The sequence below is a fragment of the Mesocricetus auratus genome, unplaced genomic scaffold (genome assembly GCF_017639785.1).
Source record: "Mesocricetus auratus isolate SY011 unplaced genomic scaffold, BCM_Maur_2.0 Super-Scaffold_100676, whole genome shotgun sequence".
Taxonomy (NCBI): domain Eukaryota; kingdom Metazoa; phylum Chordata; class Mammalia; order Rodentia; family Cricetidae; genus Mesocricetus; species Mesocricetus auratus.
In genome coordinates this window covers 7,301,967-7,328,972 of record NW_024429266.1, presented here as the reverse complement: position 1 = coordinate 7,328,972, position 27,006 = coordinate 7,301,967, and the positions used below count along the sequence as shown (strand labels likewise).

The window sequence follows — 27,006 nt, the reverse complement described above, 5'->3', positions numbered from 1 at the left end:
TGTGTGTGTGTATACAATCACATCTGAGGGCTTGACATTATACAAGCCTTAGTTTCCAGGTGCCATAATGAGTCCTGGTTTAAATAGTACTACGTTTGCTCTTTACTGTTGAGGACACTGAAAGACCAAGTCTAAGGAGACTTGAAATGGCTTTGCAGATACGTCAGGGTCCTAAGGGCTGTGCCAACAGAGGTGATCCTGACCAGCTATACTGTGTCTTTATGCACAGGACAGAGGAGCATGCGGCTTCCTTCTGATACGGGTTCCATTCTTTTTGCATCAAAGCCACGAGCTGCAACCCTCTCCTGTCTTCCTGGTTGATTCCATCAGCTCTAAGCTTGTGCGCTATGGTTTTCCATGTTGCATTCAGTGCTGTCCTCATGTGGGCCATTTTCTTGTGTACACCTGTAGGTGGCTTATGAGGGTTTGTACTTCTGTTTGACCTGAGTCCCCCATTCTGAAATCCTGAAGGTAGGGAGCACTTCACACCATACCCAAAAGCTCTGTTCTTGACCAAGATGAGTCAGAAGCCTAGAGTGACCTTACCTGTGACACCAATAGAAGTCCCACAAATCAGTGAGTGGAGAGCCTGTTACTCAGGCAGAAGTGGCCCTTGCAGCCACCCTTGCTGTGAGTTTCCAGTCTGCTGCCTCTTTTCAGTCTTCAGACACAAGCATGTTTCTACTCCAGGTTCACTCTAGGTTCCTCTCCTTGTTCTCCAAACATTGAGCTCCATGCATTAGCTTGTTCATGGCCCAGGCATCTAAATCTTTTTTATCACAGCTTCATTTCAAAATCTTTGTTGACCTCAATTTGTGATTTTTATTGGTAAGCGGAAGTACTTTCACGTTGGCGTCTTTGTGTGTATCAAATGCATTATTGCAGTCACTATCTCTTTTATGTAATACCCATTAAAACCATGAACCTTGAGATATCCAGAGGAGGCAGAACACAAAGTTCAAAGTCAGTATTGTCTCTTGTGTCCCAATCCAGGTGGTAGACTGAAAACCTTCCAGGCTAGATTGGTATAGCCTGTCATATGGTATGGTTGCAACTTCATATCTGTTGTAGAACTTTGTCTTAATGCAATCTACAGGTGTTTGAACTGTTTTAACACCAGCCCCGGGAAAATAATTCCAGTAACTTTTATCTTAAAATGAGAAGTTAATTAACTACCATGAATCTAAGATAAAGGAGATTTTGTCATCTCACCTTGAGCTATCTGTGTCGCAAATGTTGGTTTATATATAGACTTGAAGGCTTAGACTTAGAAATGCCAAAGCAATTAATTTTTTTATTTTCAGAACCAATTTAGCGTTCATGGTATGAAGTGTTTCTAAATTGAAACACTTTCAGATTAATGGACTTAAGATAAATGGTCACTATTTTCTAAAAGTAGCAATAATGAGCTATGGCTTTAGCTACATATCATATACCAGATCTCATGCCCTATTTCATTGCCTCATTTATTCGTTCATTCGTTCATTCATTCAACAAATATTTATTGAGCACTAAAAATGTTCCAGAACAGTACTAAGCCCTGGAGATGCTGATAAATGGAAAAACTGAAGCAAAGAGCCACTGTGAGCAAGGGCACGGTCCATACCCAAGTAAAATGTTCAGTATGGCTGGGTACATAGAAGGAAGGAGGTTAGACTGTGGGTAGGAGGGAGTGCAACAAGTTACTCGTGTAAAGGTGTAATCGAATTATGAAGGGCCATGATGGCCAGACACAAGATTTTGAATTTTATTTCCGGTGTAATAAAATTAGATTCATTTAAGTAAACTTATATTGACTACAGCTCAGGCTGCGGACAGGGAGATCATCTAGGAGGCTGTGACAAGTGAGAAAAACCATGGTCTGAACTAGGATGTTGGTAATCTGAGTGGAAATAAGTCAGTATTTAAGAGGAATTTGCATAGCTAAGACATCCCTGGATACTGGAGTCCGAACTAAAGTCTGGGCCATCTAGAAAGTGGTCAGATTAGCATTCAGTTCTCAGTGGTGTTACGGAACTGTTCAGAACAGTTAACAGTCACCCATCATCAGAAGTTGCTGGTACGCTCAGCCATACAATCGCACAGTCAGACTCCTCAGTTGTACCCATCATCACAGCTGCTGTTCCCAGGCCGTGCTCTCAGCACTTTCGGGTCCAGGCTCCTGGTGCTCCCTTAGCGCTTCCCTGGTTCATCTTTAACACCACAGCCTGGCAGTTCAGTGTCACCAGTGTCTGTTACCGGTGGAGACTAGACCTTAGAACAGAAAGGACTCTGCCTAAGGTTGCATAGTTTGTATGTGATAACTCTGTCATTGAAGCAAAGTGGCTTGAGGTCTTGCTGGAGCATGTTAGTACCTTTAAAACTTCTTTCTCCACTCGGGTTCATTTCCTATAAGGTGTGCATTTGTGGACCTCACCTTGCATATACATAATAAAGTATAAAAGGAAACTAACTAAGCTATGCTTTGAGTGAAAAGTATTAACTGGGGTCTTTTCTCTCGTCTACTTTATTTCTAGTTAATTTGGGGTAAAGCAAATATGAAGGGATATGAATGGCTTAGACAGTTGGAGGAAACACATTACTGCAGTAACTTTTTTTAAGAGAACATTTTCTGTGTATTTTCAGCTATGGCAGGCTGTTTTGTACATAAGAAACATCCTCAAAACTATCCCAGCCAAACGAACCTAGTATAACAGTGGAAGCCTTAGACAGGAGAGGGTGTTGCCACTGCAACCGTAGGGGACACACCTGAGCTCCAGGCCATGTGCTAACTGGCTGTGACATCAGTCACTGCAGTTGTCAAGGACAGATTGCCCCCTGGCTGTCATTTTTGCACCAGTGACAGTACCATCATGAACAGAGTGTCAACAAAGCCATACAACCAGGCACACCAGTGTTCATTTGATTACAAAGTATTTTCCTCGTTGCAAACTAATATAACGGAAATATTTTTGTTTCTGCTACTTTGTCTTGACACTTTGTATAGCATCAGCTTCTGAGAGATAACCGATCGGAAAGAGGACACAAGAAAAACTGCTCCGTGAAAACTGCCAGCAGGTAAGCTTTCGGCGCCCTCTCCATTCTGACGGCTCAGTGCCCTCTGTACAACCAGGACACTGGTGGATTGGATTGTTTGTCAGGACCCATCTCAGGGCTCCCAGTGATGAGGACAAAGACACCATTCTGGCTGTATTGTTGTAAAGCTGGTGAAATGTAAGGAAGTAGTCTTTTTCCTAAATGCTTTTAGGGTCTTTTTCACCTTCAGTTACTCAGTGGACTGTTGGACTCCTTTTCCAAGGCAGAGGGTTTTCTGCAGTTTACTTTTGACTGTGTTTTCAAATATGCATTTGGTGTTTCTGAAGATTGCATTTTTACTAAATACCAATGGTTCTATCTTTTTTTGCTTGAGTGTTGGTCAGAATGACTGACAGATGAGCTTAGCACAATCGAGACTCACTTGGGAAGAGACTCATGGGTCTGTGGGCATGCTGCTTGTCTTGTTCATGTTAATGACATGGGAAGCCCCATCTGAGAGTGGATAACACCAGACCTTGGTTTCTAACCTCGACTGTATGAAACTGAAGAAGATGAGTTGAACACAAGCATGCATGCATTCATTCATTCATTCTTCTTTGCTCTTGACTGTGGATGTGACAAGACCAGTTGCTTCAGGTTCGTATTGCCTTGATTTATCAGTATTCATGGATTGCAACCTGGACTTGGGATCCAAATAAATCCTTTCCCTTCAGGTTGTTCCTGCTGGAGCGTTCAGCACAAAAGGAAGGGAAACTAGTCTCAGGGTCCAGACCAAGAGGGACCCGGCTTTTTATAGTAATCTCTGGCAGGAAAAAAACACAGTTGGCCTCAGTAGTTGGGAAGAGTTCTCTCTTTCAGTCTTTCTGTTCCACACCAAACTGTAAACTGATTGGGTGAGGCAAAAGAAGCCATCATATCATGCCTTGATCTTAGTAAATATTTCTCAGAAACCTAAAGCTTAACCTATGGAAGAACAAATGCAAAATGAGACCTTTATCAGACCCCATGAGGATGGCAAGGTACTCCACTGACTTGGAGAAGAGGTATGAGGTTTAGCCCATCAGTAGATATGTATTTAAAGTCACTGGGCCCTGGGGTGTCCCCCAGCACCACTGTGTGGAAAGAAGGGAGAAGGCTGACTCCTCACTTCCTTCGTCTTTGCTCCCTGTAAGAAGTGGCCTGTGTACTTTCATCAGACACTGTCCTCTGGGCCACTTCATGTGTCTTCCCTTCTCTGTGTTCCCCTCTGAGCTTCGTAAATACAGTGCCTTTGCTTTACTGTGCCACAAGCATTCCTGACTCCTTGGGTGTCTACAGCTGCTCTTCAGAATAGCTGTAGAGTAAGTTGAAAGTAGAACCTAAGGAGTAGACATTATATTTATCTGTTTCTTCTGGGATTAGCATGCCTGACTTTAACCCAAAGTCCCCATGATGTAATCGGAGGGCTCTGACCAAATACTGAAGCTTTCTCTTGTTCCCACGTGTGGAATGTGCCTGTGAGATCTCAAGCACTGGCCAGTGTAACTCATATTGTCATCGCCCTTCTTACCTGCTTGTCTCCTACATGCTTGCTGAATTGTGTTTTCAGTCGTGTTCTTCTCATGAGTAGCTAAGAGGATTAAATCCTTGGTGAGAAAAACACCATACAGAAGGGCCAGCACCACCTGTCCTGTTCTCTGTATTTAGTCTCCAGACACTTCAGCTCTTGACTGTTCCTTTTGCTCTTAGCCTCTGTGTAGCCATGTTACACAGCTACATGACCACTTCTTTAGAGTTTCCTCTTGCTGTGATCCACCTCCCTGTACATACCCATGCCTGGTGCTTTGTCTTCTCCTCCCACACTGAGTACCTGTTGGCAATAAGGGACTAGACATGGAGCTGGTAGCCATTCGTGTATAGCTTGCACTTGTGGAGATCATGGTCATGTTGCCATTTGCTTTACTTCCTACTTTTAGGCGCAATCCACCAATAAGCTCTTCCCGGAGTTGTAATCCCTGGGTTGTTGTCCTGGTGGCAGCCCTCTTGGCTGTCTGTTGTCTGCATTTTCAGTTATGCTCGGATCTGTCTGCCTGGCCTGATGAGGGACATGCGCAGTGTCCGTACTCCTCATTGGCCCCCAGCAGACTTCCTTCACCTGTCTCCCATAGAATTCTGTTCTCTGGACCCGTGGGAAAGAAAGTGGATTGAAAAATCTGGGAGATTTTGTGTCTGCAAATCCCTTCAAGATTTTCTCACATTGTTCAGTTTCCTGAGTATTGAACTCTGGTTTGAAGGCCATTTTTCCTCAGAATTTTCATGTGCCTTCTCTATCTTTCAGTGTTTAGTAGTTGCATTTCTTGCTTCTATCATTTAGGTATTGGAGAACCCTTAGTTTTCCATTTTAAGCCCTTCCTTCTCTCTCTCTCTCTCTCTCTCTCTCTCTCTCTCTCTCTCTCTCTCTCTCTCTCTCTCTCTGTCTCTCCCTCTCTCCCTCCCCCTCTCTCTCTGTCTCTGTGTGTGTGTCTCTCTCTCTTTCTCTCTGTCTCTCTCTCTTCCTTCCCCTTCTCCTAACTCTATCTCTCACATACATACATACATACATACATACATACATGCATACATACATGGCATGTCTGTGTTAGAAATACACAATTATGTTATCCACACAACCATACAACAGGTATAATATAATACAAACATAAGCTGTCCTCTTGGAACATTGATGGTCAGTTTTCTCCATGCTATTTAACCTAAGTCTTTAATTGATTTTTTTTAAAAACTTGTTTGCTCTCATTTGCAAACCACTGCTTTTGAGCATCATCCCATATTTCCTCTTTGTTTTGATGTTTTGATTAATGGCTGTGCTATATGTTCTTCTTTCTCTAGTGCCATGGCCTGTTTTAGGCACCAGGCAACTTGGAAAGGTGAAATAAGATTGAAGCTTCAATTTTGTTCTAAATCTTATTAAATGCAACTTGAAAATCCTCACCTTCCAATTCATATATATTATTCTACATTCCTCTCCTGAAACCCATTTTATTTCTTAGTATTTTAATATTATCTTGACTTTTCTTAACCCTTTTGGATGAGTGACTGCATTTGCCTTTTTCAACTTGGGGAAAAACATAAAGGTTAGAGAAGAGAACTGTAATGCACTGAGTCGTTGCATCGGGGGACCATTTACTCCCAAAATATCCAAGCAAGTGTAGGTTCACAGGTGGTCTGCTGTAGTGAGTCAAGGCTCAGATGCTGGAGCGTTTGACTGTAGCACACTCTTAGAGCGGGCATCGTTCGCAGATGCTCTGAACACTTGGCCGAGTGCTGTGAAGTACAGTTCTGGCCTGTGGAGTGTAGCACACCTCTCCGGGCACCTTGGGAATGTTACGAATCTTCCTAAGAGAGCTTTAGTTGTATATTTACCAATGCTATTGGCTCCAGGACATTGCACTGGTAGGTTTCTGGGTATCTACTTCATGCTCTTGCCTCTCCCTTTCCTCGCGCACTGTGAGAAATGACCTGCGTGCTGTGTAATGTTCTGTGCCCTTTACATTAATGAGTAGAACAGTATGGTCTGTCTGTCAACATGAGACGGTGCTGTGTCTAACATAAAAAGACATGGAAGAGGCAGTATTTAAGGTCTCCGTAAACATGCCCCATTTCAATCATTTCAGTCACTTGCTCATTTGCTTTTGAGAGATGGTCTCACACTGTAGCATGGGCTGGCGTCAAACACTCAATGATGCCCCTGCTTCAGCCACTTGAATGGTAGAATTTCCAGCATGAAGCAGCATTCCCAGCTTCAGTCATCTCTGTAAGATTTCTACTGTGTGCTGTGAACTGTCCTGTGTGCCTGCATGTTCATCCAAGTGTGGGACTTCTCTGGATTCCCCACCTTGCCTCAGTGCTTCTGGCATCTCTGCCCTGCTAACTTGCAGAAGTGCTCGTCATAATATGTCATCCTAGCATATCCCAGTGGTTATTAATAAAATAACAACAAGCTGCAGTAGTACTTACACTTACTCCAGATGAAATTATAGGCTCACCGATTGTCAATATAGTTGATGTTGTTCCTCTAATCTGCCTGTCAGGTTGCTGCTTCCTGTTACTTCTCAGAGAGCCCCATCATAAAGCAGGTGTGTTCAGTGAGGGATGTGAACTGTTTGCTCATGTCTTCTCAGGGTTTTGTCCTACAGTGACTGAAGTTGCACATCCTTGCAGTGTTTTCCCATGTTCGCTGTCCCCTGTTGATTCTTCTCATTCATTATATCTTATGGCCATAACATAGACCTTACTGTGTTGCCCAGGCAGACCTCAAGCTAATGGGGGCCACAGTCTCCTCCTGGAGCACCGTGTAGCCAGCTCTGATTCTAGGTACACTCTCCCAGCCTTCACTGTAGAGTTCTGTGTTCCATCCAATCGCCCATTGGTTCAGGGTTTACTGTCCACTTCCTACCATGAACTTTCACCTTAATTTTATTCTTGTCTAATGTTAGTGAGTATCAAGAGTTTTTGTGCCATTTGATCATTTTTACATACCTCAAAATCCTTCAGAATATAAGTAGAAACTCAAGAAAAAAAACTTCTTTCAAAACATAGTTGAATAAAAGTACATTTAAGTGTTACTTTTGGAACTACTTATCACTTTCATATTTTAATCACTAATATACATGATGTTGAGTAATCTGTCCACCAAAGTGAGAACAAAGCTAAATCCTTGGGCATTTTTGGTACCTGGGTATTTTTGTCTTGTTATGGTGGTGAGATAGGATCTTAGCAGGTGGTCGAGGCTCTCCTGGAACTCAGAGCCATCTTGCTTCAGTCTCCAAAGTGCTGAGTGACAGACAGACACCACCATGCCCAACTCCTGCTGACTTTTAGAAGAAATAGGAATGGCATCCACAGGGTGCTTCTACCCCGGAACCTTCTGCAGTTACCTGCAAAGGGGGAGGAGGCGCCAGTGCACAGCCAGGGAGAAATGCCCTGCATGTTCCAAACTTAGATTTCAGCATTCAAGTGATGAATTTTGCTTCTTAAAATTTAAGCAAATCTTAGAATTTGCTTCAAAAAAAGAAAAAAGATTAAACTCTCTTTCCCCATGTCATCCCTCATTGAAAGTTACAATTAAGTATTTTCGTAATTCTATGAGAACATTGGCTTATATTAGAATGGTCATTGTCCTCTCCCAAATTGCAAACCAGTTTCACAGACATGAGGGGATGCCTGATACTCAGTCATGTGTCATCCTGGGAAGATTGTTCCCACCCAGAGTTTACACTGGTAAGTGATGTTTCTTCATGAGAAACCACCAGCAGCTACTTGGCATCTCCACTCCATTATTCCCATCAAGGTGTTTCTCTGTCTCTGAAGGCGTTGGTGGTGAGACAAGGTTCTCTCCTCTTCCTTACCACACTCTCAGAAAGTTTAGGTTTTGGCATGCACTGGTAGGAAGCACCTAGGCAAACTATCTGATACTTTGACATATTATTTGTAACCAAGTAAAATGTATATTTTTGGTGATAGTATTAAATTCTATCAGTTTCCATTATCTTTTCACTTCATCCCTAAGAGTATATCTTTCATTTGCTTCATGCTACATGATTTGCATACTATGTGCTCGAATTTCTTACATTATTTACTTACATGAGGAGAAAGTGTCTTTTTGTATTTGTTTTGTTCTTTTTTATAGATTAAAATAAAAAATAGAAGACAGATTTAATCTGAGAAACGGTAGATCCTGTCACACATTCCTGTTTTTTAAGAGGGGTTCCCACACTCATTCATGTCTTCCTCCCCCATCAGAAATAAAATGAGCATCCCTGTTTGCACCATTGTGGATTGTATTCCATTTCTGCATGCTGACAAGCTTGTCACCATTTTTGTCACAGATGTGACAGAATTACAGCTGCTCTTTATTTGATCTTCTAAAGATCCAAAGATGTTCAAGGATTCCGTGGGCTCAGTCTTCCCCAGGCTGCCATTTGTCGTTTGGAAAGGAGGCCTAATTTGCAACAGATACAAATCTATTTGTCATTTTGCAGCTTTGCCAAAAATAAATGAAAGTATTAAGGACTACATCTCTGAGCATCTGTTAATAATGAGAGGGGGACTGTTGATTAGAAACTGCATAAGGACGCGAACCACACATGTCGTTGCCTTTCACAGAAACATCACAAAATCCCATATAGCAGCAAAGCCAAATAGTGCGCTCCCTGTGTCAAAGGAGACACAACCTGTCTTCTGCAGTAGTTAGCATTTTAAACAGACCTGTCCTTGTCACGTTGTAGCTGTCGTCACCTAACACTGTATTTTTAAAGCAGGTTATGCTGGTTGGCATTTTATATATCCAGGGTAGCTGGGGACAGCCTTAAGCGCTGACTTTAAAATGTTCCAGTCCTTTATAACCTCTTCTTCCCCCATAGAGAACTAGAGTAAGACTCCATTTGTTGTGAACAGCTTTGCTCAGCCTTTCCGAGAGAAGTGATTCCCACTCATTCTTGTGTGTGCACGGCCAAACTAATAGAAAATATTCACATGTTCACTTTAATTAGAATGTATGCATTCCATATTTGTTTAATTGGAATACATTTAATTATATATGTGTCCTAATTAAAAAGAACATTTGAATAACTTCAAGGGCTAGAGATAGTTAGAGCAGAATAATTGGAAACTTCCCACATATGTAACATAAAATGGCTTTTAAGGGGTTTAATTTTCCCATTCTACACTCTACGACCAAATTACTGTATTTTATAAAACCACACTGTGAGCAGATTGCCCGTGCTCGTGGCTCCTGTCCTTTGCCATCCTGAAATTCTAACCTTCCTTGCCAAGATTTTAAATGAATGACTGGAGAGGGTTATTTTAAGTTATGATTATACCAAATAAATTAGTCACTAGCCAATTTGAATTTTGAGCCTTTGCTTCTCAGTTGAATATGCAGGACCTGCAGAGAATGAGAGAGTTTACCTACTGGCAATACCTTCTTTATCCTTGTATAGTAAATAAAATTCTAAAATTTTACACTCTCCCTTAGTGTAGCTCTCATCACGTAGTAACCTCTCTCTCCACAGATGAGCTCGATGTTTTCAAATGCCTAGACATGTGCACAGGCTCTGTCCCCAAGGATGGCGGTTGGATGTGGCTATGGTCACTAATGACGGAAAATTGTTAGCATGTGCGAGCCGTTCCAGCGACCCTTAACTGAAATAAATGTGTGCTCTGAAGTCCATCTCCTTAAGGACAGGTGTCTGTTTCACAGTTGGCACTCTCCAAATTGGCCCGGTGATTAAGTGGGCACGGACACAGCTCTAACCTTTAGCTCCCAGAGATGGGTCCCCTAGGAAATGATTAAGGTGCACCTGCAGAGCTGGATCACAACAGCTTGTGTCACTCCTGCAGCCTGGGTTGTAACTTCATTACGGAGCATTTAGGGTTGTCCATGCACTGTACCTCTGTACCAAAACCCACCCCGAAACAAACCGACAGCCCTGATCGTTAATGGGAGAGTCACTGGAGTGCTGTTGCTGGATAGTTTCTTGGGATCAAGTCCTGGTGTCTGTCTGCTGTCTTAGAAGAGTACCAGCATGTAGACAGGTTCATTTCAGTATTCCCACCTACTCAAGTCTTCCCACATGTTGAAAAGTTCTGGCCGTTTTCAATAATGTTTTATGTGCATGGAATCCAAATCAAATCAAACTTGATCACAGTAGAACAGAAATTATCCTTCAGCATAAATTTTAATGCCCATGTACCTGTGATTAAAATATTTTACTTAATAATATAAGAAAGTCAATTAGATATTAAGCACTAAATTACCATTTTGGCAGTTTCTCGAGAAGGTTATGAAATCAATGCAAAATAAATTTTAAAATAATATAAAACTTGTTTGCCTAACTGTTGGTTTGTTTTTTAATCACATTTTTTTAATATCCAGTACTTTTTTTTCTTTTTTGCTTTGGGAATAAATACTTATGTCACTCCATATTGATTTTGTTTGTGTACCAGTCTACAGATGGGAATTTACCTTTGTTTATTTCATATATTTCTGATCAATTCCAACTCATACCCAATTATATTACACTAAATTAACATAATTCAACAGATGTTGATATTTAAATGTTTTCTGGCATTCAAATCTTGGACAGCTGTATTAGAGCTTGGGGAAAAGGCAAACATCTAGAGTTAAATGCTGAACATATGCTTAAATTACTAATTAGAAAGAGGGAATGAAAACTATATGTTCTCCTTCCTAAGGACAATAAACCTCAGGTAAAGATTTTTGTAATTTTTTTTTTTAGCAGCAGGTTATTGTATGGGGCAAGCTCCCAAACTAGATGACACAGTCAGGCTTCATGAATAACTTAATTGAATTTTAAATTTAGTCCCTAAAAACTGTGAATTGTCTGTTTCATGGAGTCTGGAAGGAGGTCTAGTGGCTTCATACTTGTAATCTTAAGGACCAAAAGATAAAATGTGACTTGGGCTAAAAGCAATTTTTAGTGTTTTATCATGAAAAATGTTTATATGTGGAGAAATGCTAAGAAAAGTTGGAACTCATATGTATCTATCAGCAGCTGTCTTAGAGAAGCATCAGTGTGTGCATAAGCCAATAAATCAAACAGAAAATTCACCAAGGAAGTAAAAGTGGCCACCATGTGAAAACATGTTCAACATCTCTATTCATCAGAAAAAATGTAAACCAAAACTTCAGTGAAATTCCAGCTTACTATAGTCAGAATGACTGTGACAATAAAACTTTGGCAACTAATGCAAATAAGGATGCTGGCAAGGAGATCCCTAACACAGCAACACATTTATCTTAACAATAAAAGTCATTCGTTAACTAGTGTGGATTTACATGTTCAGCTCTTTATAGTCTCACCAACTGCAAACCCTGTCTGTCATTATTTAAACTTGAATATGTCAGTCCACTTCTCTAAAGTAGCAAGCTCTCTTTTATTACCATATATTCATTTTGTAAAACCACCAGTTTTCTTGGAATGTTTCTTTACATGTGTGTTGTGAGCTGTGTGTGCACTCTCCTCGCCTTCCTCTTACCACTCCAGACCCCCTCCTCCTGGTTGCCGCACTCATCCCAAATGAACTTGCTCCTACTTTTGTGACTTTTTAAAATACAGAGTCCACCAATGAGACAAGTGTGTGCTATCTATCCCTTTAAATATTTATGCATGGGGGGTTCTTCCTAGTTCCATTTTTCTGTGTTGGTGTCATTTTGTTCTTTATTAAAACCCCATTGTGTCTGTGTACCATGTTGTCTGTATTCACTCCCCCATTGGTAGGTACAGAGGCTGATGCCATCATTTGACTCTTGTAGATGATGCTGCAGTAAGCTTAGGAGGGCATGCATCCCTTGATGTGCCGGCTGGGATTCCTTCGTGTTTGTACCCAGAAGTGGTATAGCTTAGGAGCGCATGCATCCCTTGATGTGCTGGCTGGGATTCCTTTGTGTTTGTACCCAGAAGTGGTATAGCTGGGTTCATCTGCTTTTAGTTTTTTTGAGGAACCTCCATAATGATTGCCATAGTGGTTATACTAACTTATAAATTCCACCAACAATGTATTAAGGTTCTCCTCTCAGCCATCATTACCTGCATTGGTTGCCATTGTTTTCTTCCTCAGAGCCGTTCTGACTGAAGTAGGCTGGAATTTCTGTGAAGTTTTGATTTACATGTTTTCTGATGGATAGAGATGCTCAACATGTTTTCATGTGGTGGCCATTTGTACTTGCTTGGTGTTCAGTTCCTTAGTGTGTTTGCTGATCAGATTATTTGACAGAAAGTCACTTTAACATCACATTTACTTCAACAGTAACAGTAATTAACATGCATGAATTAGATCCCGTTCACCATTCCCTTGATGTTTTATTCTTTAATTCCTTATAATTATTAATTCTCCTTCCATACGTATCCTGTTTTCTGTTTCCTTTGAAAAAAAATTTGTTGTTGTTGCTGTTGTTGAAGATGTCAAATTGTACCTAAAACCTAGAAGGTTTTGGAGAGAGCTCAGGGATTCTTGTTTCCTTCCTTTTGGCCTGAACTTGGGAAATAAAATCTGAGTGCACAAGACAAAAGGAGACAAGTTGGCTGTCCTTGACCAGCCCACCTCTGACAGGACTTTCTCTGTGTCGTTCAGTGAGCGGGGCCTCTCGCCCCTGTGCTCTTGTAACTGGCATTTAGATTGAGTCACTCTGTTCAGAAAGGGACATGTATACGTTGTCATTCCTTCAGCACTTTGTGTGCTGTGTTGGCCGTGGTGGTTGATGAAGAACGACAGCATGGAGATAAAGTAGTTCTCTCACTTGGGATTCTTCCATGTAGGGTTGCCTCTGTGAAGAATTTCTCCTCTCGCATCACTTGAATACTGTGTGGTGAAGACGGTGCAGAGAAACCTTCAGGAATGCTCGTCTGGCCTTTAGCTTCAGTTTGCAGGACTGAGTGTGTTGGTTTAGACACAGATGGTGTGTTTCTGTTCATCGGGTTATCCTAATCAGGTGTGCTGCAGGTGTCCCACCTGGGGCAAGTGTTTCTGTTGACTCCAGAGTGTTGGTTTGATGCTAGCTTCTTTTTCTCAAGTGGAAACAGTTTAGATTGTCAGGGCGCCGTTTTGTTTCTGGAGGAAACCAATTAGGATCTCTCTTGCCTGTGTTCCTAGTAGAAAGTGTGGTCCCTAATGACAGTTCTAGCTCAGATTCAGAACATCATCCAGGGCTTTCCTTCGTCTGTTTTAACTTGACTGTTTTTGAACGACATTAAAGGTATTCTATCTCAAGGGCATGGGAATTTTTATTTTAGATGACAGTACCAACATTAAAATAGTTTTTCCCCTTTTCCTGTTTATTTTGCACGTAGAAAATATTTTACTGGGAATATACGTTTTTCTATGTTGAAAGTAAGTAAAAGTATTTTCCACTTGTAAATATTTGAGTCTATAGTCCCATTAGTTTCATTTTTCAGTACATCTTTATTTTAATTACTATTTTGTCTTGTAGTAGCATAAAATATTTTAAGGTTCCACAATCAAATATTTATAAGTATTTTTTTAAAAAATCCAACTCCCATTTCTCCCTGAATTCACACACAGACACACACACACACACACACACACACTCACTCACTCCATTTTGATTTGGTTTGGTTTAAATGTATTCTCATTTGGCTTTGTCCTCCATCTCTTGTTCAGACAAGTGGACAAATGTCCATCCCTGCCTTTCCAGTGCCTCCACTGTTCTTACTCTCTGTCTGTCTGGCAGATTTGTGGAAATCTGAAGGCATCTTGTTCTCTCTCTGGTAACTACACTCACATTAGATCCTGGTCCGTTCTGCCCCGTGCTGCCAGCTCTCCACTGTGGGGGTGAGGGCTGGGGAGCTGTGTGTGTGAGTGCAGGCACCTATGGAAACCAGAGGTGCTGCATTCACTGGGGCTGCAGTGACAAGTGGTTGTGAACTGACTGATGTGGGTGCAGGGAACCAAACATGGGCCCTCTGCAGGAGCAGCATGTACCACTGAGCCGTCTCTCCAGCCTCCAAACACTCAGTTTTAATGTATCTTTACATAAAGGCAGTCAGCAGCTCTGTCCTGGCTCTCCTATGTTTCCTTAAGTTCCTTGCATTTTCTGTAACTAAATGTATGGCAGAGCATATAGCACTTCTCTTTGTCTCATGCAGTGTCTCATCACACTTACTGAGTGCGTCCCGAGAGGCACACTGACTTCATCCTCACACGAGCTTTATGACACTTGCTTTTTATTTTCCTCTGCATTTTCCTGAATATTGTCCAAGGTGACAAAGAAGCAAGAATTAAGCCTGTCTTTTAGGACCTGCACTCCTAACCACTGGACTGACTGCTTCTCAGAATGGTGGGTGGGTAGGGAGGACTGGAGGAGTGAATGCAGAACTGAGACAGGGTCTTCCTGTATAACCCAGACTGAGTCCAGTGTCCTCAGCCTCCTGAATGCTGGGGGTACAGGCATATGCCACCATACCCAACCTCTCATAAAAGCTGAAAGATCGCGTGCAGTGGTGTATTTAATTCTCCTTGTTTTAAAATTTACCCTTTGCAGCAGATCTCCCCCTTACTTATGAAGAAAAGGCAAAAAAAGGGGGGGTGAATAATTTTCGTAACTTGATGGTAGATAATGTATCAGTGTTGTTTCCCAAATCCTATTTCTAATTCATGTGAAGTTATCTTGAGCCGGAGATGTGTCTCTATGTAGACACGTGCTTGCAATGTATGAGACCCTTAGTGCAGCCCCCACCTTGATATATGGGGGGGTGGTAGGTGACCTGCTTGTTAGCCTTCTGCTTTGACATCTTAAACACTAATAAAATTGCATTATTTGTGTTAAAAAAAAAAACATGCTAACATTTGAGATCACAATTCATTGAATAGCTGGTCATCTTGCATTTAATTTCTTAGATTTAAAAAAATAACTGTATGTCTGCCAAAAGTATATGAAGGGGAAAAGAAACAATGGTTTATATTTGAAAATGGTTCTTGTAGCATGGTGTTTTTCTTCATGAGCTTTGAAAATAAATCTTTTAACGCAGTGAGTAATAGGCCTGAATTGGAAAAGTTATAAAGGAAATTTGGTTTAAATATTTCAATGTCAAAAGTAGTCCCGAGTATGAACTGGCATGCTCTAGCTTTCCATATATTTGGGTTGCATTGAATTAGGAATGCTACCATACTCTGCCTCCTGACCATATTGGCTTACCCAAAGCCGCCTGGATAAGACTTTTTGTAGACATGGAGGGACTGAAAGCATTCCTTCTACAAAGCCTCCACTGAGATGCATTGTGCAGAATGACAACACTGTAGAATAAGTGACTACACAGGCATCATACCTCATAGCCTACGACACTCAACAAGTAAGTACACACATATTAGTGGAATTAGAACTGATAACAGTTTAAAAGACAAAACTCTTGTAAGCTCTGGGCATGCCTGGTTAAATTTCACTCAGTAACCATTTTATAAGCATATAATATTAACACAGATACACTTGGTGAGGGAAATATTCTTCCGTCAATCTGATGTGGGGGCTCCCCTGCCTTCATGGCATACAGTCTATGCAGTACGCTCATCCATGCTGTGGTGACTGCAGCCTAAGGAAGAAGGCAGTGTTTTCAGAGAGACGAGCAATTGTTTCTGCAGAGAGGTGGCAAGTCCGTTGATTCTCTTAGACTTTCACTAGTAAGCAACTTAAAGATTCAGCTAAGTTCATTATCATGGGTGGTACAAACATACCCCCAAAGTAAATTCCCAGTTACATATTAACGAGTTTCAGACATTCTGTCCTGTCACTCAGAAGGTATGTCACTATAGAGATAGAAGTGGCTACCATGTTGTCCTTGCTTTTCTGCCATCTTACTCAGCAAATAACTTCAGACAGGGACATTACTGCGGCTCCTGTGAGTGGGCACAGTTACTGGACAGGGCATAAAACCAAAGCTGAGCTCAGTCTGAAGCCAGTGGGTCCCACCCCGTCGTGCAAGGAAATGCCAGAAGAGGCGTTGGAGAATGGGGCTGCCTCGCTTTATAGTTTGGTTAGCATCTAGGGATAAATGTTGAAGATCTGTTCATTGTTGAATGTGTTTGAGTGAATTTAAATAATAGTTGGAGAAAAATACTTTTTTTAAATGCCTGTTTCATCGCTGACTGCAATGTTGAGGGCACAACCTTCCAGCATCTTGGTTCCTTGTGTTTGTAACACACCACAGTAGCTTGTTACTTCCTGAGAATTAGACAATCATCCTGGAGTTGTTTTCCACATAGTTAACTGACAGATCCTTCTCATCTGGAAACAGCTGGAGGCCACAGTGTATAGTAAGAGCAATGGCAGGTGTGCCACACTGGCATGGATGGGGAGGGACAGCATCCGGTACTCAAGAAACAATTGTTATTTTAAATGACCTTCATTCTCTCCTTACTATAGCACCTTGATACAGCTGTGTGCATGTGCGGTGGCTTATTGCATCACTTACTTGTGTGGCGTGTTTAGGGACAGCTCACCGAGAGTGCCTCCAGGTGGACTATATGGCTTCATCTTCCCTTGACTGTGTGAGCCTAGATAAATTGTGTCTACCTTTCCTGTGCCCTGGGCTTCTTACCTGCAAAGTTGGCATGGTAGTGTAGTAGGAGCAATAGCTGTCACTGTGTATGCATCTAAAATCTTCCCCCCAAACCTTGAAAGTCCATACTAGTCAGCGAGCAGTGACTGAACCGACTCCAGGCCTCCCCCTGCTGTAAGCTTGCCAGCCGTCAGCACAAATTCACTCCCAAACAACCTGCATATGTCAGTACCAGTTTTCTCATGTATCTATGATGTATACCTCCTTACGGACTTACTGCAAAAACACCCAGTAATAATGAGAAGAAAAATCCCCGTGAGATGCCAGGACAGAAACGGTCACTAATGTGAGCTTGCACTGCTCTCAGGACCATCCACCCGGGCACTTGCGGGTGTCCTCATGTGTGTGACTCGGTTGTCACCCGGGCACTTGCGGGTGTCCTCATGTGTGTGACTCGGCTGTCACCCGGGCACTTGCGGGTGTCCTCATGTGTGTGACTCAGTTGTCACCCGGGCACTTGCGGGTGTCCTCATGTGTGTGACTCAGTTGTCACCCGGGCACTTGTGAATGTCCTCATGTGTGTGACTCGGTTGTCACCCTGGCACTTGCGGGTGTCCTCATGTGTGTGACTCGGTTGTCACCCGGGCACTTGTGAATGTCCTCATGCGTGTGACTCGGTTGTCACCCGGGCACTTGCGGGTGTCCTCATGTGTGTGACTCAGTTGTCACCCGGGCACTTGTGGGTGTCCTCGTGTGTGTGACTCAGTTATCACCCGGGCAACTGGTGACAGATCTGGTGACGAGAAGGAAAGCGGGGAGGCACTCAAGGGTAAAGCAGTCACTGATGGGTTGTTGTATGTGTGGGTTCTTGGAGGGCACGTTGTTCACACTTATATTTTACATTTTATTGTTCATCATATTGTGCTATAAAAGGTACCATGTGTGTGTGAGGGAGAGAGACAGAGACAGAGAGAGGAGATTTTAAATATTACATAGAAATTGTCTTGAAATGTTTCCTGAAACCATCTCACTGTAGCCCAGGCTGGCCTGGAATTCACCATGTAGATAGCTGTTAACTCATGGCAGTGCTCCTGCCTCAGCCTCTTGGATACTGAATTACACATGTGAGCCACGATACATAGCTAAGTGTGATGTAGATGGCCCATTTCAGCCTCCCACTCCTGTTAGCCAGGAGTCTTCTCCCTGGTAGAGGAGAATCGGGTAGGATCTGCCCTAGGAGGGCACAGGCATGGAATCTCACACTTGTTCTCAGAGGTGCTCACCTGGCAATGGTGAACAGAGTAAACCGGCGCCTACAGCAGCCCTCAGATACAGAGCAGGGAAAACCAGTTGGTAAGAGAGGGGGACAGGGTTAAGACTCTGTCCCTAGGGCAGCAGAGTGTCTAATAGGACACATCTGTGGGTAGCAGCTGGGAGAGACGGTAGACTGGCAGGGAGAGCGTTCAACAAGGAAAGTAAGACTAACAGACATGGGTTGCTGAGTTAGTTATCCCTGGGAAAGCTCCTGCAGGATTCCTGGAAGACCCAAGGTGTGAACACCTGGGGAGGTCCAGGCAGTGGCCTGTTTCTGAAGGAACTAAGATGTGGAAAGATAAGATAAAGCCAAGTACTGCGTGAGCCCTGTCACTGCAACCAGTTACCTACTTCAGGGCACTCACCTCAAACCTAGCACATTCAAGGAGCCTTGGCATGGGATTGAGACAGGCTGTAAAGCCAGGTGACCAAAGTATGAGAGGATGAAGGCAACGAAACCAAGAACTGCTCTGTGGTAAACTAACAATTCCAAATGGAGACTTGCTACACGTGTCCTGGGAGATGAGACACAAGAAGGGGCTGGAGAGAGAGCTCAGTGGATGGCGAGCTTGTGCACCATCATGAGGACAAAAACTGGATTCCTCAGCTCCCACGCAAACAAGGTCTATAATCGTAGCTCTGAGGAGGTGGAGACAGGACATCTTTACAGGCATGCTTCCCAGCCAGGCTCACCGCACTGGCATCGTTGAGAGACCCTAGCTTAGTGGAGAGCAATTAAGACATAAACTCTGACTTATGCACGCACGCGCGCGCGCACACACACACACACACACACACACACACCGTGTAGGGAGCAGAGGGGTATGGACAGACAAAGGGACTTTAAAATAAAACACTGAAAAACAAGGATTTAAGTCCTCACCCTATTAAAACAGAGTGTTTGAAAGTTCCTCATATTTGGTGTGCATTGGGGTCCAGAAAGAGCAGAGCTTGCGCCCACCCCTGTCTGTTCAGTTTAATTTGTGGAGACATATTGACACTGGGTAAGCGGGGGATGGGTGGATGTTTGAGTGTAGAGAGGGAGGGTCACACAGGGCTGCATTTCCCAGTGCTGTCCATCCCTCTGCCACCCAGGCTGTCCTCCAGTGACACCACAGACCCGCCTCACTTCTGTGCAGCTGATGCCCTGTCCAGGCGGATATTGTCCCAGCTGACAGTGAGCGTTCTTGCCAAATGCCAGGGCCATGGTCACATCTGCTTGTCTCTCTCTGCAGCTTGTCCCAGGCTGCTTGGGAACACATTGTATCCAGGGGGCAGCTTTCGCAAGGCCTGATGCTCTGAAAAGACTCTAAATGCTTGCCGTGAAGAGACAAGCTCCCCTTGTGCTGCCTTTACTGTTATTGTGTTTGACGTGGCCTGCCTCGGTGCTGTCAGCCCCTGTCAAAGCCACGCTCTCCGGCAAGGTGCTTCTACGTTGGCTTTGTCGTCGTTTTGTTTGATTACTCTTTCTTTCCTCCAGATGATAAGATGTCCCGTTTCCTACTGTCACACCATCTGAAAGGCTTGCTTGCAGTAAACAATGGGGATTAGCCAGGCACAGTCTACTTAAACAACAAGACAAAACTAAAAGGCTTCTGGGTTCTAGCTTTCTTGTGTTTAATAAAGACACATCATGGGAATCCTCATTTCCAGTCGCTCTCAATAGAGAAACCAATCCAAGCAGAGTTCTGTCTTTGTCCTTTTCACGTAGATGACAGGACTAGACTGCAGCATAGACTCATGCCTAGACCCCAAGTACTGACTGGGAGGGCTGAGCAGAACTGTGAGCCACCCTTCATCTCCTCCCTCTCTTCTCTTCTCTTCTCCTCATGGGCAGCTTCTGTAGCTAACAGAGGTACACTAGCCTGTTCATGGCCAACTTTTCTACAGGGCCTTACAAAAGGATCTTACCATAATTATGAAAACTTCAGATGTGTCCATGGGATATTGTGCTGTCCCTAAGACACCCTAATGCCCCACACCGACCCCCACTCCCAGACAGCCGAGCACTCCATGCAGTACTTTGCAAAGGCAGGTGGCCAAGGAAGTAGTCTGAAGACACGGCTGCCTTTGTGACATTCACTGATGTTAAAATCCTAGCTGCTGTGTTAGCAGACCTAGCTGTTTGTAGCTGCCCCACTCCCCATGTCTTAAATTAGGTGTGAGGAGGCAACCTGTGCTCTGATCTCCCCACATGCCGGGCACTCAGGTTCTGATGAACTTTCCGGGGTCCACGGGCTTTTTCCTTCTGGCTCAGATCTTAGGTCACGAGTCCATTGCCTCAGCCTGTAGTCTCCATGCATGGTCATTTTCCCTTTGTGTGCCTGTCCTGGGTGGGCAGGAGAGCTGGATGAAGATGATACTGTTTGCTCTGTAAAGATTCACAAGAGTTTTGGAAGAGGTGTTCTTGAAGACTCTCCCACAATCCTGTAAGTGGGCCTTGCTAATAAATTTTGAAGTGTGAGAAATGAAGTTTTAAAGATAAAATGGACTTGGGAGTACTTTTCTTGCTTTTAAATGCATGGACTATGAACACCTATTGCAAGAACAGTGTTGGGTATAAGTCAGGGTAGATGGGTAAAGTGTTCGCTGTACATGGCTGAGGAACTGAGTTAATATTCCAGACACTCACATAAGAAGTCAGGCATGATACCCCAGGTCCATAACCTCTGTCACTGGACAGGAGAGGAAGGCAGACTCCCAGAACTCACAAGTAAACACCAGGCTCTGAGAGGCACTGTCTCAAAGAATAAAGTAGAGAGTGATAGTAACACCAGACACATTTCCATATATTCTTGCTTTCAGAATAGCTAGCTGACTGATTGATTGATTGATTGATGATTGTTTGATTGGTTATTGACACTCCTGTACCACAGCTAAGTTGTCTGGTGTGCACTATGGAGAAGGTAACCCTGATCCTAGGCTTTGGGAAAGTGAAGTGCGTGGACTAAAGTGTGTGCAAGTGGGCCTAGGGAAGAGCTCAGTTGGTAACGTAGTTTAATGTGTGAGCATAAGGAAGGACCTGGAGTTTCATCACCCAGACATAACAGCAGGACATGGTGGCTTGTGCCTGAGATCCTAGTGCTACAGAAGCTGAGACAGGCAGCTTCCCCAGGCCCTGACCAGCCAGTCTCGCTCAGTCAGTGAGCTCCAGGCCAGCAACGAGAGAAGGTGGCCACGTTCCTGAGGAACTTCACCTGAGGTAGACTTCTGGCCAATACACATGTGCATGTTTGTGCATGTGTACCCATGAACACACAAGCAAAAAAGTAAACTTCGTGACTGTTATGAGACTATAAAATGGAGTTTATTGACTTCATTAACAGGGATAAAGTGGCTGTTAATGCAGTTTCAGAGGAAAAGCCAAACCATCACAATCGCATGGGTGATAAAGGAAGACCTCTGCTTTGCAAGTGAACTTGAAACGGGCTTTCCCACAGTCAGCCGCTCGGCCTTCAAGACCTTTACTTCACCGTTCTGTAGACAGGAACTGTTTCTTGTTGCTTCTGTCTGTACACTTGAGAGTTGTAGCATTGTCCTGGTAGAATTAGAATTCAGAGTAGACTCCAGAAGTACAGCTTTTCCATTAGAGAAAATCCCGTGAAGGGTGTGTGTGTGTGTTTCATTCAAATCTTAGATAGTTAGCACAGACTAGATGACATAATCTGCTGGTATTTAGTAACGCTGTCCCACCACCATCATTACCACTGCTAATTTAGTAAGAACTAAAGCCCCTTGGCCTTCGTGTCCTCATTACTTCTTCCCGGATCTGCTTTTCGCCACCTGTAAAAAGCATGTGCTCAGTTCATGGCGCCACTACTAAACATGTGCTGAACTAATTCTGTACAGAAATAATGTGTGTCCGTGGTTTCCTTGCAATGATTACATTTTTATATGATTTTAAAAAATAAATGTTTTCATGACTATTTTCTTGAGATCATAAGGCAAGGTTTCCCTCTCCAATCTAATAAATGCGTTATATTTTTGTATGACAATGACCACTTGAGAGCAAAGCAAAATTAACTAACTGAACTAGTTTTTTCTTAATAGAGATTTATTCTATAACAAAGAAACCCTGTGGACTCAGTACAAAAGGAAAACTAGTGGATGCCTTTTTCTTACTCAGCTACGTAGCAGATTTCATGCTATTTGTCTGTTTCTGCCAACTGCATTACTTACCTCACACATCATGGCTGCACCTATGTGTGAAACAGTTTGTTCAAATGTACACAGTTTGCTCAGCAATGATTTTCCTTTATATTTAAACCTAAACATATGTATATATAGTATAAGTATGTACCACTGTTTTAATTATATCACTTTTTTCTATTCATTTCTGGTGTACTTGGCTATTTTCAATTTGGATTGTTTAATACTTCATGCCATACTAGAAACTTCTGTGTGATTTAATAAATAAATTTATTTATTTCTGCTCTGTGGTCTTCAGTTCCTGGAAAAGAGTGCAGAAACCGTCTTTGGCTTACAAAGTCTGAAGACTTTTAAATCCTTCCTTTCTTTGCATTAGCCCTTTTGACTTCTAGTTGAGCCATTATTTTTTTTAAACTTTTTTGTTCTAAAAGACTAAAGTAACTGGATCCAGAAATAACAAGGCTCACCCTGAGCTCTTGTATGTCTTGTCTTTACACATTTGTAGCCTGGGATCAAGTTAGACTATTGGGAGTAGCAGACAGGCATTCATGCATTCAAATTATTCTCTCCTGACTAGTAAATAATTAAACAATTCTAATTGTATGACTTATAAGGACAGCATCACCATTTCCTTCCATCTATTTAAAATGTTTTAAAAGAATTCACTGCTGCATAATATCCGAAAAGAAATTGATCATACTTTTCCTGTAATAAATGTTGTCCTGACAGTAAAGCATTAGCAACCAATTGATAACCTAGCAACAATACTGTGATCTCTTTAGATAATTAATCTTCGCTATTTTCCTGTCAGGAGCAACAGTGCTTGATTTTATGTTGAGCCAGAAAGATTGCCAGTTTTGAAAATTAAAAAGCATTCCTTTTATATTATTCATCCCAGTAACAATTTATGATGGTGCATTTAGCTGCTGAACGCTTGTCAACAAACGTAATTATGTTTCGATATAAACAAGATTGGTGGTTTTACTATGCAGCTCCGTCTTTGGTGAGAATGTTTTGATTTAGGCTCAGATTATACAAGCTGTGTGTTTATGTGTCATTTTCCCCCTCCTTTGTTAATAGTTTTTATTTCTTCTGATAATTACTTGTAGGCAAACAAGCATGCATTTAGGATCCTTGTGCACAGGAGACATCAAAAGGAGAAGAAAAGCCGCGCCTTTGCCTGGACCCACGGCAGCAGGTAACACAAAACGGGTGGAGTGGAACACAAATGCAGACCAATAAATCACCGGGAATAAAACATGGGCGATGGGTAATCACTCTCCCTGCAAGAAAGGCGTGGTTGCAAGAAGCGGTAATGCAGATAGATCATTTGCCTTACCTTAGAATGTATGTATGGTCCATTCATTGTGTGGACCTTGGAAGTAGCTAATCAATGAGACACATGTTGTGCACACACCCAAATGGGTGGGACACAGCACAGGTACAAAAACCTCCAATGCTGTGTCTTTGGCTGACCTGAAGTAATTTTCAGACTTGCAGGGGAAACAGGGAATAAGCAGGAGAAATGGCGAAGAGCTCACTACCTAACACCATTTGATTGCTAGACCTGAGTGGTGTGTATAGGATAGTCCCTGACTAGCTGCTAACGTCTGCCTTTTCCGTGGCAATGCCCTAAGCATCCTGAGAGTGTGCATATTCTGAGGATATACGAAGCCCTCCTTTTGCTGCTGTCCCCCCTGTTACTTCCTACCCTTCTCTTCCTTTCTGAAATAGCCTTCCCGCCCTTGCAGACGTGAATATGGTGCATGGTGTTGGTACAGTTGACAGGTGTGGGCTCAGCAGCCATGCTCTAGTTAGAACACTGCATACAAAGTAAGTGAACTTGTGGGGTGTTATGAAAATGTGTGTCATTTTTTTACACCAAGAGATGGCGTCTGGGGTATCCCTGGCAAAGATCACAGACAAAGCTAAATAGACTGTCTGCCACAAATACCATCTAGTTATCAAAAGTATTATGTCCCAGAAGAAGAAAGGACCAAGGGGTGGGAAGGAGGAGTATTGGGAGAGCAGATCCCATCAAAATACATCATATGCAAAAATAAAGAGATCATAGAAAAATCTATTATTTTATACAGTTAACATACACTAACATAAAATGAATTGCATATACTGATTTGAACCCAATTATGTGTCTGAAATTTATAGAAGATGCATCAGCTATTACTGCAGAGAAATGTAGAGTATTCATGAAATACTTGTGATATATAAAATCTATCCATAAGGAATTTCAGTCACATTTTAGGTCAAATAGATGTGATAAGCTCTTCCAGTCTCTCCTAAGGCTGGGACAGGATTCCTCACCATCCCTGTGCCCAGTGAACTCTGCCCTCAATGGCAGAAGCCACAGAAGTGCGTGTCCTAGGAATATAACTAATGGTCCCATGTAGCCACAGTAGCAGAGCAGAAGACTGAAGCAGGCCCTGACACTGAGCACCTATGTGAAGCAGGGACAGCAGGTGCTTGAAGAAGCGGTCACATGGTTCTTCCTACAGCAGATTTTGAATCCAGAGCTCAGGGCATCAGACGAAACCATTTATTAAGAATTTAGATTCAAGCCTTAACTGTACCCTAAAACAGCCAGCCCTTTGTCCATAAGCCTGTGTTAATCGTGTGCCAGCACATCCCAGATACCATATTTCAAATCTGCTGAGATCTTTTAACATTTGAGATTTTCATTTTACTACTAGATTTTAGCTTATGGAAAAAAGTTCACAGGCATTGAATGTGATGAGTTTTTGTCGTTGTTATTGTTTTGGTTTTTGGTTGGTTGGTTGTGGAAAATGTGTGTCACTCATTTTAAGTGTATTTTTCAAACCTGTGTACAGCAACAGTTTGTTTCAGAGAGGAAGAAATGCAGGTGTTTGAGGCAAGCCCTTAGATTTAAGAGAAGACCTTCTAGCACTAATGACTCAGACCTGAGTGAAGGCGCTTATCCCGATGCAGTCAGAAAAGCCATTGAATACCCGGCCAAGGAAGTTAGACAATGGACAGCGCCTTGGCCATGAACATTGGTGTTTTCAAGTTCTGGAAATGAGTTTGTCAAAGGATTCAGTGCCTGTAGCATCTGTAAATTTCCCAGACTCTACTGACATATAAAATTCTACTTGAAAAAGTATTCTTGAGGCCAGAAAAATGACTCGGTAGGTAAGAGCACTTGCTGTGCCTCTACCAGGGCGTTCAGATACCCCGTAGCCACCCAAAAAGCTAGAGCCATCCAAGAGTGCCAGTAACTCCAGTGCTGCAGGGAACAGAGAGAGACCGGAGGATCAGTCCCGAGGGCTTGCTTAGCACAAGCCTCACTACAGGTTCCTGGGAATAAGGTAGAGAGTGGCAGAGTGGGACACCAAATGCCTCCTGGCCTGTGAGCAAATACACACACACATGCGCACGCGCACACACAAACACACATGCACATGTGTATGTTCTTGCTGTGTTCACAGATGCTTTCAGGGCTTCCATAAGACACACTTCCCTGGCGTTCACTCTCATGTTACTTTTAGTTAACGTTGACTCTAAATGAGGAAAATTTAAAAAAAAAACTCCTAATATGAAATGGGAAGAATCAAGAGATAGACAGGTGGATACTGCTTGCAATTCTCTGATTTCTCTGTAATTTATTATGAAAACAAATAGCAGATATAGAAAGGACTTAGCAAAAGCTTGCTGGAAATGAGTAATTAGGAACTTTTCATTTGCCATCCCACATTGGATATGTGTAAGTTGATGACTCTCAGCATGAACAGTTGTACAATATATTCATGATAAATGGTAATGTCTGTAAGACACTCCAAACCAGATCTGATTGTGATGAGGCTGAGGTGGAGAAAATCCCCATCCTCTTAGCAGTTGTGCTGAGCAGAGTTCAGTCTCTTTAGAAGCTGCACCAGCCAGCAGTGGTATTGGTCGCACATTTATTAATTGTGACAGGAACACCAAATTTATTTCAGTGCTTTAGCTTATTTACTGCTCTTTCACCTTTGTATTCAGTATTGACAGTGTAAAATGAATATTGATATGGTTAGATATTGACTTTTTAAATGTATGGCTTGTTCTCTGCCTCCTTCAAAGTCACATGCCAAAGCCAGTGTGTGTCTCCAGCAAAGGATGTAGATTTACTGTTGTGAAATTGAGGAGTGCTGAAGCAAGAGGCGTGCCAGCAGAGTGCATTTTATAATCTGCAAAATGCCGTCTGCAAAGGTGAGGGAAAGCAGTGCGCCACAGAGGAAGAATATTGTCACCCTTCTTACAGGCAGCCAGCAGTGGTAGCTTGGTCTTCGTTCTTGGTAGAAGTCCTAGCTTACTAAGTATTTAGCGGTAAAAATATTAAATACTTTTGTTGAGAAACGGTGCCGACTGCAATTAGGTATCGTTCACTTTGCCGCACTAAGTTTAGTGCTGTTTGCACTTATTGCTGCCT

The 27,006-nt window shown here is 42.7% G+C and overlaps 1 protein-coding gene across 5 annotated transcripts in view; it reads left to right on the top strand.

Moving 5' to 3' along the window:
• The window catches only part of Gpatch2 (G-patch domain containing 2), a 138,439-nt gene that overhangs the window by 104,737 nt on the left and 6,696 nt on the right, over window positions 1–27,006 (top strand). For 4 of the 5 annotated variants that reach the window (XM_005082444.4, XM_040739242.1, XM_040739240.1 and 1 more), the window contains 2 exons: window positions 2,987–3,057; window positions 23,678–23,766. In XM_005082444.4, coding sequence (XP_005082501.1) covers window positions 2,987–3,057; window positions 23,678–23,766 — 160 coding nt within the window. The remainder of the gene's footprint in view (window positions 1–2,986; window positions 3,058–23,677; window positions 23,767–27,006) is intronic. The other variant, XM_013122292.3, reaches the window with a different exon arrangement.